This window comes from Triplophysa rosa, linkage group LG5 (genome assembly GCF_024868665.1).
Source record: "Triplophysa rosa linkage group LG5, Trosa_1v2, whole genome shotgun sequence".
NCBI classification, from domain to species: Eukaryota; Metazoa; Chordata; class Actinopteri; order Cypriniformes; family Nemacheilidae; genus Triplophysa; species Triplophysa rosa.
The window spans coordinates 8,051,693-8,072,528 of NC_079894.1; the positions used below are offsets into that span (position 1 = coordinate 8,051,693).

The following is a 20,836-nucleotide window of genomic DNA, read 5'->3' on the forward strand; positions in this document are numbered from 1 at the left end:
AGGATAACAATCACAATGGCAGTTCGGTTTATGCAAAGAATAATAACATCAGATAAACATTGAGATTATTGTATCAGGAAGTAGAAAGAGCAGTAAAAGCAGCAGGCTGAGTCCACTGAGGTTCCTCATTGCGCTACTGTGTGTTTCAGTGTATGTGCGTGCGCTCGCATGGCTGATTCCTCTCCGACATTATTCTCTTTAACGTAAATGCAACTTAACACAACGTTCTCTGACATTTGACAGGTAGGTGGACGTTAGTCTCTAAATCCTTATGTAGCTACTTTTCGTTCTTAAAATAAGTTGTGCTGGTGTCACTGTAAAAAATATGTTTTCCTCGTGTATTTGCCGGTGTTTAGATCTTGCGCGCTTTTTTAGTCGTCCTTTAAAACAATATTACTAGGAATTCTGTTTCATTGAGACTATGACTTTACTTCTCGCCTTTACATGGAGGCAGAGCCGGTTAATAATTTCCCCCGGAATAATACACTTGGGAGAAAAAAGCCCTAGGGATGATCACGTGTACTTTTGGATTCCGGATACATTATTATTAATGATAACAATAAAATAATAAAGATCATAATAATACATCGTTTTTTTAATACGCAATAGCACAATATAGTCTGCTTGACTTTATGAGATTTTAATCGATTATGTCTCTTCTAAAAGAATAAATTGTTGGTTACAAAACGTTAAACAAGAAAGAAAAAAGTTCTCTGTGGAGCAACAGAAACAGACTTTATGGTTAAAGCCAGTAAGTAGATGAGAGGTCTGGTGTGGCCTGTCTGAAGTTCACTGTCTTTCCTGTCTTGTTGAACGCCCTAGAGCCGCTGGTCAAAGGAGGAAGTGTGCAAGCTCACACATTAATCTGCCATTATAGCCCTGCTGCTGGTTTCCTGCTGAGATCTAAACCTACAGACGCATCTTGTCTTACACACAAAAAGGATGTCTTGTTTATTTCTATGGAACCTACCATGACTAGTAAAGGGCACATTTTTCTTTTTAATCACTTTTGTGGCATCTCACAGTGGGATATAGCAATTGAATGCATGGAGTTGGTTTTAAATCCAGGTGCTCTTACAGAATGGCTATTGAAAAAAAGTTGTGTTGGCTACTTTTGACTTGGTCAAAAGGCAACGGTGTGAAACATTTCCTGAAATACCAAAGGTTGCGGAAGCAATTGCTCAACAGTCTTGCAGAAAGTTTCCCAGAGGGAGGGCAATGCCTGGTCAGGACATGATGGAAGTTGATAAAATAATTACCAGTACTAATGAAGGGACATTTGTATGGTGTAGTATGAAACGCAGACTAGTCTTGGTTGTCGGTCTGTAATAAATCATTGTTTAAGATCAGCAATGATATTAGCTGTAATGTGTTTTTGAAAAAGCTTCAGTTGTGGGGTAGGCCCAGTTTATAGATGGACACACGAGTCTGGCCTGAAGTTAACTTCCGGTCTGTTTTTGCTTATCGGCCTGGCTAGTGGCTATGACAATTTATTTGATATATAATTTCATTTATATTAATATTATATAACAAAATATTCTATTATCATCATATTTTTAAATATTTTATTGCAAATTAAATTAAAACTACTCCGAGTCGACAGTTATTGATTCGGATCAATAACAGATATTGATTTCCCTATTATTATTACATGATATTTCTCATTAGGAAATGGCAGCTTTACGGACTGACTGATATTAAAGCTTACATCTCACTGTTTTACATGCAAATGAAAGCTCTCGCGTGACTTAGCGTAGAGTTGATCGGCACAGACATTTTAATGTGTGATTTATTGACATTCATTTGTTTACAGATCAAAACTGACTCGTGATTGAGCAGCTACTGTCATAATTGATTTCTCACTACTGAACACAAAAACGTATTCCAAGTTCAATGACAAATTTTGTATTTTATGCTGTTTTATTTATTTATCATTAGATTTAATATTAGTATTTTCCATTATTGTATATCGGTTTATACATCAATAGATGACAGCGGTGAATCTCTTCATTACAGGAATCATGGGTTGTAAAAAATCCAAGTTGGATGATGACCAAAATGGATGTGTGCTTGAAGTGAACAAACACAAGCCAGTACGTACTGACCAAACTGTATATGTGAGCGATCCAACCTCCCGTAAGCCTCATATAGTAAGTAGTAAGTTAGATAGGGTGAAAAAAAAACATTTAGTCTTTTGTTTTTAAAATTGAAATTTATAAAATGTTAAAAGTTTTGAGTTTTATAGATTGTTCAGTGAAGGGTTTCATGACACATTGAAAACATTTGCTTTAATACATTGTGGAGAAATCTTCATTTCAGTCTTTTCATTTACAGAATAATTCCCCCCCAGAGCTCCTACCGGGTCAGATGTTCCAAAAAATGGAAGGTTGGGAAACATTTCTGCAAACTTTTCAGTATTAGAGAGTTGTTTAAAGATCATCACATGTAGAAGATTTAAATCCCATTACTTAAACGAGATTTTTTTTAATTGACCTCATTATTGTTTTGCATGTCATCGGTTTCTCAATAAACCGATCCACATCATAGGAAACTAGAGAGTAGAGACGCGACCTTTGTTCCACAGTATGATCCTGATCCCTTTGAAGCTTTGAATAGGTTGTAAAACTGCTTTTGTTCCTCATGCAGAAACAGATAAAATAGTCATCACCCTGTATCCCTATGAGGCTATTCATGCAGATGATCTAGGCTTTAAAAAAGGAGAGAAGTTAAAGGTTTTAGAAGAGTGAGTAAATGTCATCTTTACTTTCTCTTGTGTAGCTGTCATTTTTACAACTTGTTATCATAAATATATATTGTGTATACTGTCCATATGTGTATAATTTGTCTTTTTTGTACAGTCTGTCTATTTATATTTTGCACTGTTCGTCTGCACTACATACTGTCACTTACTTAAGTCTGTAAAATCATACAGTTGTTTGTCATACAGTTGTCTGTCCAACTGCATTCTACTTTGTAAGACTTTCACTCACCACACGTGGTGATGTGACAATAAAAGTGAGTTGAGTTGAGTGATATTTTTCAGGCATGGAGAGTGGTGGAAGGCCAGGTCTTTGAGCTCAAAGAAAGAAGGATTTATTCCCTCAAACTATGTTGCAGAAGTGGACACTATGGAAACAGAAGAGTGAGTTGCATCGAAATTCCTGAATCACAAATGCTCATTTGCCTGTATAAGTACTTGATCTCTAAATGTTGTCATTAAACATGCACACTATGTAGATGGTTCTTTAAAGACATGACTAGGAAGGATGCAGAGAGACAGCTATTAGCACCTGCTAACAAACCTGGATCTTACCTCATACGGGAGAGTGAAACCTCGAAAGGTGTTTACTGTCTTTCTACCTTAGTGTTTATTTACAGATATACAAAATTGGTAATAACACATTTTGGATTTGTTATTTAGGAAGTTATTCACTGTCACTCAGAGATGTGGATGCTCAAAAGTTAGATGTTGTTAAACATTACAAGATCAGGTCTCTGGATAACGGCGGCTACTACATATCTCCAAAAATCACATTCGATGACATCAACAGCATGATAAAACATTACCACAGTAAGTTTTATAGAAACACGACCAGCCGAAAGACACTTGAGTGGATTTAAAAATGCTTCTGAGACAAATGCTTATTATATAATGATAGAAATGTAGCCTATGTGTTCTTGACAACATTTGAATTTTATTGCTTTTTTATTTCGTCACAGAACAAGCAGACGGACTGTGTCGAAAACTAGAGAAGCCATGCGAGAAGCCCAAAGCGCAGAAACCTTGGGACAAGGATGCCTGGGAGATCTCCAAAGAATCCATAAAGATGGTGAAGAAGCTTGGAGCAGGGCAGTTTGGAGAGGTGTGGATGGGTGAGTTGAGAAAACAAAAGCCTTTGAACTGACAATGATTTACATAATCTGTGGAAATCATAAACCTAAATTTGCTTTTGCAATATAAGTTAAAGGAACAGTTCACCCAAAAATGAAAATTCAGTCATCGTTTACTCAGCCTCCAAATCTGTATACATTTCAGAATCAGAATCAGAAGAGCTTTATTGCCAAGTGTGCTTGCACACACAAGGAATTTTCTTTGGTGTTGGAAGCTTCTAGTACAGACATTCAACACAATGACAATACAATATAATACGATTTCCTTGTTCTGATGAACACAGAGAAGGATATTACAATTAAAATGGTAGTCAAAAGTGACCCAGAACTGTTTGCTGTCCCACATTCTTCAAAATATCTACTTTTGTGTTCAAAAGAACAAATCAATTTATAAAGCAATTCTTCCTAGTATGGTAGTCAATGGTGGCCAAGAACAAGCATTCTTCCAAATATTTGGTGGGTGAGTAAACGAAGACAGAATTTTTGGGTGAACAGATTCTTTAAACGAGGAAAAGTGCTTATGTTGAGACATTGTTACTCCCCTCAATGTTTTAAGTCCAGGTTATTTTTGATCACCCAACAGCATGGACTTTTTTATTCATTTATACTTTGGGCGCTAAGGCACATATGTAGGCTCATGTTACAATCTCTTCTTTGAGTTATTAAAGCTGTGACGACAGACATTCAAATCTTGAGTCTTCCTGTATTCTGATTTCTGACAGGAATGAATAGCCTCTTATAGTGTGGATTGCTAGTACACACACATGCTCCGCTGTTATCATGAGATCTGTGGAGGAAACGGCTATGCAATTGACGCAAGATTTGCATTTGGATTTTGTTATTATTCATGTGCCTCTTTCTCGTTCAGCTGATGAGATCTATTGCAGGAAGCGGTCTACAAATAGATCTCGGCCGTCCCTTGGCAAAGATGTTTCCTTTAGAATTTCGCGACCTTGTCTGAATAGCTAACATACTCACTTGGGTACCTTGTGTATTCAATCATTTTATCATCAATTGAATGATTACTCTTAGCTTAACCAACATCCTTGTTGTCTTAAACACTGCCTACTGAATAATCTTCTCAGGTTACTTTATAAATGCATCCCTTGTAGTTAAGTACTATTACAATTTTCTTGCCAAAGCCATTTTTTTTGGCTTTTATCCCAAGCGAGTAATAAATAAGAGAATAAATAAGAGCTAAACAATAGTTTAGCACACAAAATGTACATGCTATTTATATGCATATACCACATGAAAGGTGTGGAAGTTGCCTGTGTTTAACAAACAGGGAATGGAACAAATTATGAACTTGTCTTAAGGAGAGTGAATGTTCACAGTTGTGAAATGATGGCATTCACTTCTCTTTGGTTAACTGTCCAGTTCTGTGAAATGTGGGGCTCTTGGACAGCTGTAAGTTGCATAAGATCCCTGGTGAAAAAGTGTTACTTCCTATAAAGTTTTCCAGACCAACAAGCAGTTCTTAAAGCTAACCCGATTCTTGCTAAGTTTCTCTTTCTGATCAGACTTTGTGTCTGTTCTGTGGTTAGGTTGTTTTATGTCCCATGCAGCGATGTCATGAAACGTGAGTCATTTGAACGTGAAACATTATTATTGTAAGCAACGAGAAACATTGTCTATTTTTGTTGTTACGTTTGCTTTGCAGCTTACTACAATAACAGCACAAAAGTGGCGGTGAAAACGTTAAAGCCGGGCACAATGTCAGCGGAAGCTTTCCTAGAGGAGGCGAACCTTATGAAAACCTTACAGCATGATAGACTGGTGCGCCTCTATGCAGTGATCACCAAAACCGAGCCCATCTACATCATCGCTGAATTTATGGCAAATGGTACAAAATGCAACATGCTATTATACTCATATTTAATTTGACTTTTATAGAGAGTTAAAGTGCAAGAAATGTATAATTGTGAAATGAAGAAACATTTTGATGTCTTTGATGTAATTGTTTATTTATTTATATGCCACTGTCTAAATGATATTATGATATTTTTTCTTGCACAACAGGAAGCTTATTGGACTTTTTGAAAAGTGACACAGGCTCCAAAATACAGTTACCAAAGCTAATAGATTTCTCAGCACAGGTAAAAATATTTGTTCAACTTTTTGTTTTTAAAATGTGTTTAAAATTGTTCATTTATTAGTCTTTCTGACCACTCGCTCTGTTAATTGTTTGTGTGTCATTAGGCTGATCTCACTTTTTCCATTAGATAAAGTAAAAGAGGAACTGATCATTTTGTCTGTGGTTGCTTCAAAACCGAAAATAAGCGTGTAATTTTTTTTATTTCAATCAGGCAACATATCATAATACTGGTGTACCCTGGAAGAAATATATTAATAGTTAAGGGTCAACATGCAGTTATTTATAACTGTATAAATGACTGTATATATCCTAGGGATTTATATCATATTTAAAGCCAAACCTCTTAATTCAAATGATCCATTTAAAGGCTTATGTTTCCTCTAGAAGTGTGTATTCAAATAAATGTTTTTGTGAATCTATGTCTTTTGACTTCTGGTAAAAAAGCACCAAATGGTAAAGTTGCACATCCTGTTACGGAGAGTGAAAGAGGATGCCAATGGGGAAGTGATACACCAACATTTTCCATATGTTAAAGCAACTTCTACAGTTCCTTTAGCAGCTAAAATTACCCAGAAAGAAAAATACACCCAGTCCTGAATTGGAAAAACCACAAAAAACTGTTCATTCGCAGTATAGATGTTGCTGTTGTTTAGTGTAAACCTACAGTATACATTTATTACAAGGACCTCGTATTTGTGTGCTTGAGCAGAATTATTGCTTCGAAGTTCTGTAGCTCACTTGGTATAGTTACTTCAAAATGATGTGTTAAATGCCTAAGAATAATTATACAGTATGTTGCATTAGTAGTGGTAAAAGTGTTCTCCCAATACATAACTTTATAATGGAAAGTGTAAATGAGTTTGGGTGTGTCTTTGCAGATAGCAGAGGGTATGGCCTACATCGAGAAGAAGAATTATATTCACCGAGACTTGAGAGCTGCTAACGTGTTGGTTTCAGAGAGCCTGTTGTGTAAAATAGCTGATTTCGGACTAGCCAGAGTAATTGAGGATGACCAATATACAGCACGAGAGGGTGAGCTTTTTATTAATCATGTAAGCAGAAGAATTTAGAAATGTTTAAGAAATGTTTAAGAAATGTATTCTGTGTTATAGGAGCAAAATTTCCTATCAAATGGACAGCCCCTGAGGCCATCAACTATGGTTCTTTCACTATCAAATCAGATATGTGGTCCTTTGGAGTTCTCATCTATGAGATTATAACGTATGGGAAAATTCCTTATCCAGGTAATTTAATTAATAAATCTATTATGAACTTATTAAATCTGAGTTCAATCAAAGCATTAAATCATCAGTACCATTTGAAATTAAAGTTATCAGTCTGACCCCAGGAGAGAGCTGCAAATCTCCATGCATGATTTGTCGCCATCTACTGGCGAAATGTTATTAATACGTTATTGTTAACTGCATTTTAAAAACAACATTCTTTAAAGTAAAATACAGGAAATTTAACACTTTTCCACTCCAACACTATATTACTTAGTTTCTAATATTATCTGTACCTTAAGCGCTTGATCTTTTTTTGCTCCAGGCATGAGTAACAGTGAGGTCATGAGCTCTGTCCAGAGAGGCTACCGGATGCCCCGTCCTGAAAATTGCCCCGCTGAACTTTATGAGATCATGAACTCATGTTGGAAGAGTAAACCGGATGACCGGCCCACATTTGACTATATTCAGAGTGTACTGGATGACTTCTACACAGCCACTGAGGGCCAGTACCAGCAGCAGCCATAAGCCTGCAGAAACATTCATCATAACATTTCACTTAAAGAAACAGTTCACCCAAAAATAAAAATTCTGTCTTCATTTACTCACCCTCAAGTTGTTCTGATGAACACAAAAGAAGATGTTTTGAAGAATGTGGGACAGCAAACAGTTCTGGGGCACTTTTGTCTACCATTGTAATTTTTCCTACTATGGTAGTCAATGGTGGCCCTGAACTGTTTGGTTACAAGCATTCTTCCAAATATCTTTTTCTGTGTTCATCAGAACAAAGAAATTTATACAGATTTGGAACAACTCGAGAGTGAGTAAATGATGACAGAACTTTTATTTTTGGTGAACTGTCCCTTTAAACCATGTTTGTACTGTTTCAAGATGATCAATGATTTATCTGTGAATTAATGTATTAATATGTAAGGAATAGTTGATTGATCTGCTTATAGGTAAGCAAGGTTAAGATTTCCTACCTCTGCTTCAAATTGAAGTTCTAAATGCCTGTTTGCTGCTTTTGCTTTTTGCCGTCAACATTTCAGTGGCTGTTGTAAATACAAACTTTGCCATAAAAAATATATGTATATTAAAAAGCAATGCAATGCAATAAGATGGGATATTATTATTTACACAGATATTATTATTTACACACATGTACATTTTAAAAAAATAAAAATGGCAAAATCCATGAGGCAAATTACTGTGTGATCCTGTTCATCAAGCGTTCATTTTTCTTAAGTAAAAACGTTTTTATACATTTTTTCAGGCAGTTTGAAATAGCAATATTAATGCAATAACGACAAGAGACAATCTTTATAAATTGCATCACCTCAGAAATGAAATGTACTTTTTGTAAATTTCTAGAAACCTAATAAAGTGATTATTTTGTGACTAAAGTACTGCAGTTCTAGATTGTATAAATTTCTCCATCATGAACTATAAATGTTCTTTATATTATTACCCCATAACGACCTACAAATATTTATTAACGTGCAGAAGCTGCTGATAGGCGCTTCTGGTTCTGTCAGCTCACAGTCATGTGATCATATCAAGATGGCCGCGCCCTTGAGTTTGGAGGCGTGACGTTATTCACGTTGTGTTAGACAGTGTAAAACAGTTCAAGTCAGACTTTTATTCGAGGTTTCTTCTCCGTTGAACCCGGCCCTCAATAATGGATAAGGACAGCCTGATTCTGTGAGTTAACGGCGTTAATATTGACATGTGTGGTTAGCGGTCAATTTATTTCTTTAGAGATGTTATAGGGATATAAGGCACCGGTCTTGTAAAATAGCACGATTACTGGGATAAAGAATATTCTGGATTAACAAAACGACTGTTGACTATTTATTTATGCTTTGAGAAGGCTAGCTACTGTCAGAGAAATAGCATGTTACATAGTGAGTTTCGTAACTGCAGTGCACTTAAGTACGCATACTCTTGTACTGCTCTCATACGGTCTACTTTTATTTTTGTTAACTCATATTTTTGTCAATTGTGCATTTCGTTGGGATGTAATGATGAATTGATTTGTTTATGCTAAATAATATATTTGTTATTTTAAAATGAAAACGTTCAAAACAACGTTTATAATAAACAATAGCAGCCATAGGTCATATATTATCATTCATTTCTAAGAATTTTGTTTTAGGCCTATACTTATTTGTCTAGGTATGACTCATTTATCGTTTGAGTTCTGTTAATAATTTGACGCAATACATTAAGTATTATAGTTTAACACTGTATTTATAGCTTTATAGCTCTTTTATGTATATTTTTAGGGCAGCTTGAAGTAGCAATAAATTACTTCAGCTTTAATTGATATTTATTTGTTTATATATGTTTGTTTTAACATTTGTTGTATACAAAGCTATACAATGACAATAAAGGCTTTCAAGATTTCTAATCTAATAGGTTTCAGGGTGTATTGTGTGGTACTTTTGATTGTGGTCTTATCCGTTTGTAAGAAAGCCGTTAGTCCTCTTCTCTCAACAGTGCTTATCTACTTGGTTCACTTCTTGCCTAAAACATCTGCCAGACCTGATCATCTTAACTCAAGGGTGGGGGTACTGAATTCAAATGATACACGGGTCGTTAATTGTTGTTTAATTCAACCATTACACCCATTTAAGTAAGTATATAACAACTGAAGTGTTCATCGTGCTGTGCTGTCTTCACCCCAGCCCCAAAGACTTCCCGGAGCTGAAAAATGACACATTCCTGCGAGCCGCTCGAGGAGAAGAGGTAGAGCACATTCCTGTGTGGTGTATGAGACAGGCAGGCCGATACCTGCCAGGTATGTACCTGTTTTTAATCAAAGTAATCTGAAGTGCTGATGTGATGTGGTCATTTATAATAAAGGCATCTTTGTACCATTGTGTCCAGTGTGCTGAAGTCCAAAATGTTTCTTTTTGGCTTAAATTCTCTTTTAACTCTCCAACAGAATTCAGGGAGACCAGGGCAGGTAAAGATTTCTTCGAGACGTGCCGCTCTCCTGAAGCCTGTTGTGAACTTACTTTACAGGTCAGCACAAATAAACATCACAGGTCTAGGTCTCAGGATCTAGCATGTTGAGTTTTAACACTTTTTTTAAATACAAATTTTCAGCCGCTCAGACGATTCCCTTTTGATGCATCTATCATCTTCTCTGACATCTTGGTAGTGCCTCAAGTGAGTAACACTGCTGGTTATCTTTAAACAAATATTCTACACGGTTAAGAATTCCTTATGTGGAAGGTTTTCTTTATTGTACTAGATGTTCTTTAACAAATTATTAAAATGAATAAAGGCTGGAATTGGTAAGATTTAAAGTTCGCCCAAAAATGAAAATGCTTTCATCAGTTTACTCACCCTCGTGTCATTCCAAACCTGTATGACTTTTATTTGCAGTGCTCAAAAGAAGATATTTTGAGGAACATTGGTACTAAAAAAACATTGGCCCCCATTGATCTACATTTTATGGACACACAACCACTAAGGCATTTTTCAAAATATCTTAATTTGTGTTCCACAGAAGAAAGAGTCATATACAGGTTTTGAACGACATGAGGGTGAATAAATGATTACAGGAATTTAATTTTTTAACTCTCCCTACCTCTGAAGTATTATAAATGTGTGAGTTAGTAAGTACCAGGCCAAATAAAACTGGACTTTGGTTAATGCTCATGAACACACTAAGGAGATTAGAGACTAATCTCTAAAGGAACTTTACATTTTCTTTTGGTCAACAATGTTTTCAGTTTAACAATGATTGCGTCTATGGAATGTCCCCGTAAAACATGGAAACCCAACATGTGAGTGAGTGTGTGTGTGTTTATGTGTATAATGTGTATGACTAGGCCATGGGAATGGATGTTGAAATGACTCCAGGAAAGGGCCCCACATTCCCAGAACCACTGAAAGAACCTGAAGATCTACAGAGACTGAAACCCAAAGTGGACGTGGCATCAGAACTCGACTATGTTTTCAAAGCCATCACGCTGACACGGCACAGAATAGAGGGAAAGGTTCCTCTCATTGGCTTCACGGGAGCCCCGGTGAGTAGACCAACCATCGCAAATATACATACTACTCTTCACAAGATGTCTGGAATAATAAGAAAAATGTCTCTCTTCTCCATCTGTTCTGTGTGTCTTTGGGATGGCAGTGGACTCTAATGTCGTACATGATTGAAGGAGGAGGCTCCCCCACACACTCAAAAGCTAAACGCTGGCTCTACAGGTACCCAGAAGCCAGCCACAAACTCCTGAGCCAGCTCACAGATGTGATCGTGGACTATCTTCTAGGCCAGGTGAAAGCTGGAGCTCAGGTGAGTGAGACCGAGCTTGTGAGAGTCTGAGAAATCTTCGTTTATCTTATGAGGTTAGTTGTGTAAATAATTCGGAACAGTACACATTTCAGATGTTAACCTCTGTACGTCAATACATGTTTTCTCTTTTAGGCGCTGCAGGTTTTCGAGTCTCATGCTGGTTGTTTGGGCCCAGTGGAGTTTAAAGAGTTTTCTCTGCCTTACCTGAGAGATATCGCTCGTCGTGTTAAGGACAAGATCAAACAATCTGGTTTGGACAGTGTGCCTATGGTGAGCAGAACCTTACAAAAGCTTCGTTCTCATAGTACTTTGTTAGGATCGTTCATTGTTTATTTTTGTTATAAAAGCATGTTGATTGATAGAATGATTATTTATTAGCTTTCAGAGAATTAACGTTTCAGAGAATTTCTATACCCCTGATTTTTTGCATCAAGATTCATTTTTTTTCGTGTGCACACCAAACATATCAACATTGTAATATTACAGTTTGCCACTAGTTGTCAGTATTAGGTCATGTTATGAGGCACAATGGGAATCTACATCCACCAACTCATCTGTAACTCCTCTGTGTTTCCTGTGCAGATTGTTTTTGCTAAAGATGGTCATTATGGGCTTGAGGATCTCTCTGATTCTGGTTATGAAGTAGTGAGTCTTGACTGGACCATTGATCCTTGTTCAGCACGGTTAGTCACAAAGATGTGCCGCTGGAGCTTTGATGGGAGTTTGGTTTCTTATTTCACTTGTATTTGCCTACACACAGTTGTTTTGAATTAAAATACGAAAATATTAACATTCGTGACCCTGCCCGTGAAAGTCTCATAGTCATAATATAATTAAAATGAAGCATCAAAGCATCATAAATGTCACTATGATTGAAATCTTTAACATGGCCTTACTTGGTCAATAAAGAAGATATCAAAGTTATATTTTCACAGAATGTTCTTTACATTATGTAGGATTATTTCATGTAGACAACAGTAAATCACAAGAAAAAAAACTTTAGCTTGGTTTTCACAGGTAGGGTCACATTCTTCCAATTTATTCTTGCTTTATTATACTTTTTCCCAATCATCTCTTTATTTTAAGGTGCTTAAAATATTTATTTTAAGCACCTTTTAAGCTTTATTTTAAGGTGCCTGTTAATAAAAATCCAGTAGTCCAGTAAAATGACAGGATTGGCTGAGTTTGAATACTTTTGCAAGGAACTTTGTATATGTTTATATGTACCAGTCAAATGTTTGAATACACCTACTCACACTATTTTCCATATTTAAACATATAAAATAACAAACGGATGTAAAAGTAGATTTTTGTACGAAATTCATTGCAAGAATTTAAGCATATATATCAAAAGGTTTTTATGATCGTGAGAATATATTTTGTTGTTTGTGTTTAAACCTTTGACTGGTTTTGTATATGTTTGTGTGTAGGAGAGATTATTTTATTTGGAAAGAAATGTCATTTATCTTTGATACCTACGTTTCTTTTCTTTCTTTGAGGTTTTTTTAGTCTAAGGACTGGAGGGAAAGTCAGTTTGCAAGGCAACATGGATCCTTGCGCTCTTTACGCCACAAAGGTGAGTATAGGCGTTTATAAACAACAAAAGACTTGAGTCTTTCCCATCATTTTGAATTGAACTATTATCTAAGCTATGTAGAAATGCTTTGTGCTTCAAAAGCAGCATTAAAATTCTGCTTACTGAGTTTCAAAATAAAGAGGCCGTTTTGTTTTTACAAATTTGGGCCTTGCTAGTAATATGACCCGTAAGAACAGCTGTTTTCCACACAGAGCTGTCTCTGGCTTTCACTGCTCGTGCATTAAAGCATGACTTTCATAGCATTGTTTTGCTACATCCCAAATATTTTTTTTCCATCATCATTTCTGAAGTTATTTGGGTGTGACTGTCCAGCCTATTTTGGAAAATAGTAGCTCTTACATTTTCATCAACAGACTAGAGAAAAAGAGCACAAAATTTGTGTGTATGATAAACAAACCAAACTTCTTTTTGCTTGTGTGGTTAGGAGCGTATATCAGAGATCGTGAAGAAGATGCTGGAGGGGTTTGGCATGAAGGGCTACATCGCTAATCTGGGTCATGGGCTGTACCCTGACATGGACCCAGAAAACGTGGGGGCGTTCGTGGAGGCCGTTCACACCCATTCTCGCCAGCTCCTGAAACGCAACTAAGACATTAATATGTATGTCTCCATTAGAAGACCCAAAGCAGATGGGAAACAAATGCTGGAATCCAACACCGTACCATCAAAAGAATGTGTTACACTACAACTGTGTCTACTCATTTCAGTTATTCTGTAGTCCGCTGGTTTCACCCAAATACGTTTTTATAATGGCTCCACAACAATCCATGTGATTAATTAAATTCTTGCTCAAAACATGTCTTAGCTGGATTGACGTGTTTTCATTAGAGCTGATGCACTGAAGAATGTGGAGTAAGTGATGGTGGATAAAATCCGATTGAATATGAAGGGCTGCATGAGTTTGTTTTTGATACAGTACCGTAGTAACATCTGGATTGACACATGTCAATAACGTAAAGAACTTTTGAAAGTGTGTGTGTATATATTGATGGATGTTTTATATAAAGCAAAATAAAGAGTGGTCCCGTTAAGACAAACTATCCCTCAAGAGAATTTCATTAGGCACTTCTATAAATCATGTGAAACCATTTCTATATTTCGTTTGTTTTTTTGCGATTCCATGTTGTGGTAATGGGAGTGGGGGTTACTCTTTTGATCTATAATTTACTGCTTCTCTTACCGCCTTTGCATTTAGTAATAGAAATGTTAATCTCAGTGGATGCAATGCCAACCCACGAATAAGCACCCTGGGTAAGCAAATCCTTAAATCCTGTTGTTTTTGGGAGGGTGGAAAAGGGATTCCTCAGCAACACATCACGTGACGTGACGTAGGGGAGATGTTTTTGAAGAACCCTGATCCTCAAAACATGGATTTATTGGAATAGGCTTTAAAAACCTCAATTATGTTAAAACAATCTGACCCGAGATAATAAATCTTCATATTTGTGTAGCGATAAAATAACAAAATTCCTATTGTTCTTTTTTCATTTTCAGTTGTTTACTTCAGGCTGTCTAGCAAAGCAACCACAGATTGTAAATTGAAACATCATAGATAGATTCTCTCACACAGATACATCATTTATTTAGTAAGAAATGACTTTTCCCTTCCTTCACCAGTCTTCGAAACTGTCAACCGTTTTCTTTTAGGTCCTCCAAAAACGTCGAAATATCCTGTAACTAATTTGCTGATCTGTGTTGTTGGATATTTTGTGGACTTCACGCTCGTCTGCTTGTTTGTGTCTATAGAACACCGCTGCGTTTTGCAGTCTGAGCCATTTCCTAGAGACACACGCACATGCGTGTGCACACATTCTGTATTACCTCGAGGGGCTTCTGGCATTACTTTTAATTGCAACAATGAATCCGCTAAAAAAAGCTGAATTCCCCAAGGCCTCCTTTAAGAACCCACAAGGGGGATATGAGTAAGGGTTTGTGGGGGGGTTCAGGCTCAATCTCTCAGCAAATCAGCAGGCCTGAAAATCCAATATGTTCCTCAAGACAGCAGGCTGTACATCATTTGTCAGGTCTCGCCTCTATCGGTACTTTCTCAGATGGGAGGGTTTGGGGGTTCTTGACCCACGACCGAGTTCAAATGTGAGGACTTGGGAAAACAACATTAGAAGTGTGAAATCCTGTCCTGGAGGAATGATCACAGATTTTTTGACGTGTATCTTTGTTTGTGGTTTAAACTGCTCTTCTGCTTTTGTACAGATATTAACACATCAACCAAATGTTTCTGTAACGACTACTGGTTGACATTAAAGCTTGATCTGTGCAATCTTTAATCCACGAGAGTGCCCCCAATCTGCCCCACCCCTCCCTTCCAACACCCCAATTACAGAGGGATTCTGGGAAAATCAGAGCAGCAGAACAAAGCTCCGCAAATCAGCTCCCCTAAGAACACAATGTGCGATTGCGCTGACAGCTGAACCTGCCGTGCTGGATACAGAGGACAAAGCTTCCTCTTTCTGCACAAACCTGCCGAGAAGCACAACCGCGTTCAGAGTTTCCTGACAGCCTCGTGTGCTCCGTCGCTTTCTTTCTGATGACGGCTTGGCTTCTAAACATTGTTCCCCTACAAACAATGCCTGTTTTCCCCACCAACTCGAGCTAGCTTAGAGCCCATCTACCCGTTGCTCCAATCTGACAGCATTGGAAGCTCACAACAAGGTGGGAGAGCCAATTATTCGCCTCTCACTCCTTGCCGTGGCCCGTGTCCCTTCTGCTAAATCACCGAGCTAAGGAAATGCCGTCTTTGCAGCGTGGCTAACAGTACCGAGCCCATCCATATTTCTGCCACGCTTGATGAACACTTACCCAGTGGTCCTCACCGGGTCCAAGACACAACGAAGAGCAGCAGCTGTGAGGGACCCTGATTGATGGGATAGTTTGTATAAGCAGGCCCAAAGAGCATTGTTCCTGTCGACTCCATCTCTAACACAGTCTATCACTCTGACACGAGGTTTTCATGCTGTTTATTGTGAGCAACACTACATTTCTAAAGTGGAGATAGGTGGAGCGATATAGACTAGTCAGGATAAAGCACGTTGGGGGTTGTGACCACCGATTCAGAAGCATTTCTAACATAAACTGTGGTGATGTTTTTTTTTAGCATTTATTGCCTTTAGTCAATAAATGTCTGTTGGATTTGGAAACATCTATGGTAGGGTGGCTACTCCTAAATATTGACACAATTACCATAAAGGGATAGTTCACCCCAAAATTGTAATTCTGTCATCATTTACCTTAAGTTGTTCCACACCTGTATACATTTCTTTGTTTTGTTGACAGAAAGATATTTGGAAGAATGTTAGCACTTTTCAGTTCTGGGACATCATTGACTACCATAGTAGAAAAGTAGAAAGTATATTTTTTTGTTTGTTGTGAACACAAAAGAATATATTTTGAAGAACGTTGGAATTCAAACATTTCAGGGGTGCCTTTGACTATCATTGTCATTTTTCCTTTATGGTAGTCAAGGATGTCGCAGAACTGAAAATTGATAACATTCTTCCAAATATCTTCCTTTGTGTGCAGCAGAGCAAAGAAATGTATACAGGTTTGGAACAACTTGAAGGCGAGTAAATGATGATACAATTTAAATTTTTGGGTGAACTATCCCTTTAACAGAGATAAGCATTTAAACACCCTTTTCTAGAAAAACACACAAAAACACTGACGTCCGTCAAATCCCTTGAGTTTAACATACACTGTAAAAAAATACTGTAAAATAACACTTTGTAAAGTAAAATTGTTTTTCATGTTATTTAAGATGAGAATTGTAACTTTTTCCGTACGTCTGTAACATTTCTGTAACTTCACATTTTTACCGTATTTCAAAAATATGTGAAAATTATGTAAAATAAAAATTACATAAGTTTTTTCCAGTGTTGTAAGGTTGACCATTTGCAAGGATAAACTGGCCATATAAAAGGAAGAAAAAAAAGTTTATCATCAAAACAAAGAGGCGCAAGACGTGTTTCACACTTTATTCATAGAAAAGCACTGAAATTCAACACAAATCATATAAAATGGTAGTAGCATTACATAAATAGTAATAAATTTTTGTTTATAGACATTAGCTCAAGAGGTTGCACAAACAAAAAGTGTTGATGAACTATACTTTTGTGGCAACAAATACTGGATACCTTTTTATAATTCAGTAGCACAAAGAGGCGACAAACACTTTCCCTTAAATTAAAACGAAACAAAAATCAAACAGTAGATGAACTAGTGAGCAATCTCTACCAGCGATTATTTTTTCCTTCTAAACTCTAGGGACAGATCAAAACACTGGTACAGTTAACACATACAGACACTTAAGAGTATGGAAGAGAGAAATCAAAAGCCAGAGGAGGTTATTCTCTTTTTGCAAAGTCATTGGACCAACTAGTTAGCTACAAAAAATGCTTGACTTTTTTTCCTTTGTCTTTTTCTTAGTTTTTTTTACATTTTATAACTTTTTTTAAAGGAACAGGTAGCACTATGACCATTCCGCGGGTATGCGTTTAAAAAAAAAAACTCTTAACTGTGAACTTTCTCTGGGGTCTATTCAGCTCCCTGACTGAGCAGGCTGCATAATGTGACTAACACCTTGCGGTTCGAGTATGCCACCGTTGAGGCAATTAATGTGAACTGAGATGAACGCTGTGAACCAAAAATGGAAACCGTTTAAACAAAAGTAACCAATCAACCTTGAGAAATATCAAAGTTGAGCGATTCATGAAGCGTCTCTCAAAGTCTTATTTAGGCAATGGCATGTCACAAACTAAACAGACTAACCTTATTGCCCTTAATAAGCCCCAATGCAAGATATCGCACCCTAAAGGAGAATAGTAGCAGATGCCCTTCATCCTCGCTTGGGCCAGTTAAAGGTGTAGGTCCATTTTCTCTGTGCTGTACTCCATCGACATTGGCAACACAATGTCCTGAAACACATGCAGTGCTTTCAGAGAACACTATAAGGCTTCAAAGTAAAGAGTTGTACGTAGATCAAAGGCAAAGTCCATCCAAACTCGCAGCTCGTGCAGATTACTTACAGATATAAACTCCCCACCCCCGAGCCAAACAAGAAATATTCCCAAAGAGAAAAGAGGGAGGAAGATCAGGAGGGCAAATGGTGAAGTGGTTCTGCATAGTCTGTTTATAAACGTTTGTCCCCTCCTTTCTTCAATCTTCAAATGCTTCCTCTTGCAAAAAATAAAAATAGAGGTTACAAATAAAACTAAATCAGAAATGTACACAGGAGCACCTGAGAAATGTTTCTGAAGTCTTTCCTCTTACGGTTGTCACATTCCCAGCCCAACAAATTCAAGTATGCGAAAAGAAAAACATACAATTATCATAAATAATTATAACTTTACAATTTTTTTGAATTGACACTTTCATATTTACAATATCTTAAATGCTTATGCTACTACTTTTTTTCTGTTTTGTTTCTTTAAGTGATTCCCTGAGAACGGAGTTGAGCATCTCTTTTCTCGTGTACTCTCTACACTTTTTTCCTTCAGATGGAAGCCGCAGAGTGCATTCTAAGTGTTCGGATCCACTGGGGCACTTGTGGAGGGCGGAGGTCATGGAATGTGGAAGATATTATGGTACAGTTTAATGCCAAGTAATTTGATGTTGTTTGTCAATATAGTCGTTTTGTCAAAGCATTCAGTCTATAGAGTTAACCCAGTAGATAACTGCTGATCCGAACGTGTCGTGAAGGGGGTGGAATTTAATGAAGTGCTATTACATATATTATTACTGCTACTCAAGCTCACACAAGTCTTTTTGTTTCCATTTTTCACTGAGAGGTAACAGAGAAACATATGGCTGATAATGTTAGACATTGACGGGCAAATATATATCTCTGTTTTGTTCAAATATAGCGAACATCAAGAAACAGCGTCAGATGTGACCTTCACAAGGATTTAGCACACAGGTATCCTCATGTATTTTTTGTTGTCATCTCTGCGTTCCTCGCAAGTATTTGCACTGAACAGAGATAAAAGATGAGCTGATAGTAATAAACACTGCAGAAAAGGGAGGAACGCATGACATTGTGGCTTGCTTGAGTCCTGGTTTAGAGCGTCAGCAGACTCGTGTTTGTTTGAGGTGAAGTCTCGGCCGTTTCACTCCTCCACGGTTCACTCTTAATATCAGGCCTTTTCCAAACAGTTAAAGGTGATCCTTAAAATACGATCGAGGTATGACAGTAACACTGTGTGCGAGTGTTTAAGGAATGACCGTTTGTTTCGAATGTTCCAGCCCCTTTTCAAAACTAACACAATTTGGTTTCTCTTTATGTGCCACGGTTACACTTTAATCACAATAGTTTGATTCAACTAAATTAAGAACAAGCCAAAACAAAAAATCATAACCACTTGTTCTCCCCTCCACAAGTTGGACCTGGTGGAATAACTTGGTGAACAGGACTTGTTCACGATATAAAAAACAGAGACAGATCAAAAACAAACAAATAAAACGTTGAAATTCACCAAAAAAGTAAAATAAAATAATGCCTTAAATAAATGAAGAATGAAAGAAGATTAAGTCCCCTGTTGTCAGGTGAAGTTCAACCGAAACGTTCCCGTACCAACATCATGAGTTTCTTTTTGCCTTTATAGATCTGTTTCAGGTTGTCTATAAACTGGGCGAACTGAATGTGGCCATCTTGGGCCAATAGGAAGGTCTCACGTGCTTTACTAAGGAACTCGATGAACTCTCCGTAATGGCGCGGGCTGATGTGTGTGAGGCGTGAGTGGGTGGTGTTGATGTAGGCGCTGATGGTGGCATCCAGTAGCTGTCTCAACGGCGCTTTGTCAGTGCTCATGAGCTTGCCCGAGTTACGCCTGCCAGGGATGCCGGCCAGCCCGGGGGCCGTCATGGTACAGCGCCGAAGAATGTCCGAAAGCACTGTAGCACAGTGAACGCTCTTGACCACCAGTGGAATGATCGTGGCCAGCTCGTTCTTACCCAGCGAGTGGCTGAGAGCGCACGCCCAAAGCACGTCGTTGATGGCCGGGTGCGTGTCTTGGTTGTAGGCCAGGTTCAAGTGGGTCATGGCGAGAGACGCCAGTTTGAAGGCTCGAAGGGGGTACCCGCGGTGCTCCATGTAGCGGGCGATGGTGAAGAGCTGAGAGTAGGTCATGCCCGTGGAGGCGGCATCGATGACTATCTGATACGCTGTCTCGAAGGCGATGTGGTCCTTTTCACAGAGGGTGAGGGCGGACAAGGCGCAGTTTTGGGGGTCCTTCATGGCACACTGCAGGGCCAGGGTGCGCGCGCAGCTGGCGAGCTCCTCCCGCTGCGGGTAGTCGAGGCTCAGGCGTAGGATGGTGTTGTGGGACATCACGGTGGCTGCCACTATACTGGTGGCCTCGGTGGGGGTGAACAGAGTATACCAACTCTGTAATATACTGACCAATGCTCTTAGACCTGCGATGGGACAGACAACCACTCGAATCAGATGCTACACAACATCTAAAACTAGTCATTCCAACCTGGCAAAGTGAGAGAGAAACGAAACATAATTTGCTTTATACATACCGACTTCAGTAGCACACGTGACTAGCCAGCGAACCATCTCCCTTCGCCTCCAGTTAAGTGTAGAAAGAGTCATTCTCATAACCTGCAGAGAAACGTCATACTGCGTTAAACACAGAACAGTATATCTGAACAAATACCACTAAGCCAAATCAAACAGGATATCATTCAGGGATACGTTT

General features: G+C 38.0%; 3 protein-coding genes across 4 annotated transcripts in view; 2 read left to right on the forward strand and 1 right to left on the reverse strand.

The window, feature by feature from the left end:
- Positions 1 to 118: 118 nt before the first annotated feature.
- Positions 119 to 8,407, forward strand: lyn (LYN proto-oncogene, Src family tyrosine kinase). 2 transcript variants are annotated; one of them, XM_057333886.1, is made up of 13 exons: positions 119 to 243; positions 2,017 to 2,150; positions 2,335 to 2,386; positions 2,647 to 2,743; positions 3,044 to 3,142; positions 3,238 to 3,341; positions 3,422 to 3,571; positions 3,721 to 3,873; positions 5,555 to 5,737; positions 5,914 to 5,990; positions 6,868 to 7,021; positions 7,102 to 7,233; positions 7,538 to 8,407. In XM_057333886.1, the coding sequence occupies exons 2-13, from the start codon at positions 2,022 to 2,024 to the stop codon at positions 7,738 to 7,740; spliced, it is 1,533 nt and encodes a 510-aa protein (XP_057189869.1). In that variant the 5' UTR covers positions 119 to 243; positions 2,017 to 2,021; the 3' UTR covers positions 7,741 to 8,407. The 2 variants fall into 2 exon arrangements, with proteins under 2 accessions (XP_057189869.1, XP_057189870.1); XM_057333887.1 differs by having other exon boundaries at positions 2,017 to 2,093.
- A 367-nt stretch (positions 8,408 to 8,774) lies between these two features.
- On the forward strand, positions 8,775 to 14,158 carry urod (uroporphyrinogen decarboxylase). Its single transcript, XM_057334202.1, has 10 exons — positions 8,775 to 8,913; positions 9,900 to 10,012; positions 10,160 to 10,239; positions 10,324 to 10,386; positions 11,055 to 11,252; positions 11,363 to 11,524; positions 11,657 to 11,794; positions 12,107 to 12,207; positions 13,034 to 13,100; positions 13,546 to 14,158. The coding sequence occupies exons 1-10, from the start codon at positions 8,891 to 8,893 to the stop codon at positions 13,708 to 13,710; spliced, it is 1,110 nt and encodes a 369-aa protein (XP_057190185.1). The 5' UTR covers positions 8,775 to 8,890; the 3' UTR covers positions 13,711 to 14,158.
- Positions 14,159 to 17,101: 2,943 nt separating this feature from the next.
- Positions 17,102 to 20,836, reverse strand: part of zswim5 (zinc finger, SWIM-type containing 5) — a 40,010-nt gene continuing 36,275 nt past the window's right edge. The window contains exons 13-14 of the mRNA XM_057334190.1: positions 20,658 to 20,739; positions 17,102 to 20,546 (exon numbers count right to left, since the gene is read on the reverse strand). Coding sequence (XP_057190173.1) covers positions 19,684 to 20,546; positions 20,658 to 20,739 — 945 coding nt within the window. The 3' untranslated portion in view covers positions 17,102 to 19,683. The remainder of the gene's footprint in view (positions 20,547 to 20,657; positions 20,740 to 20,836) is intronic.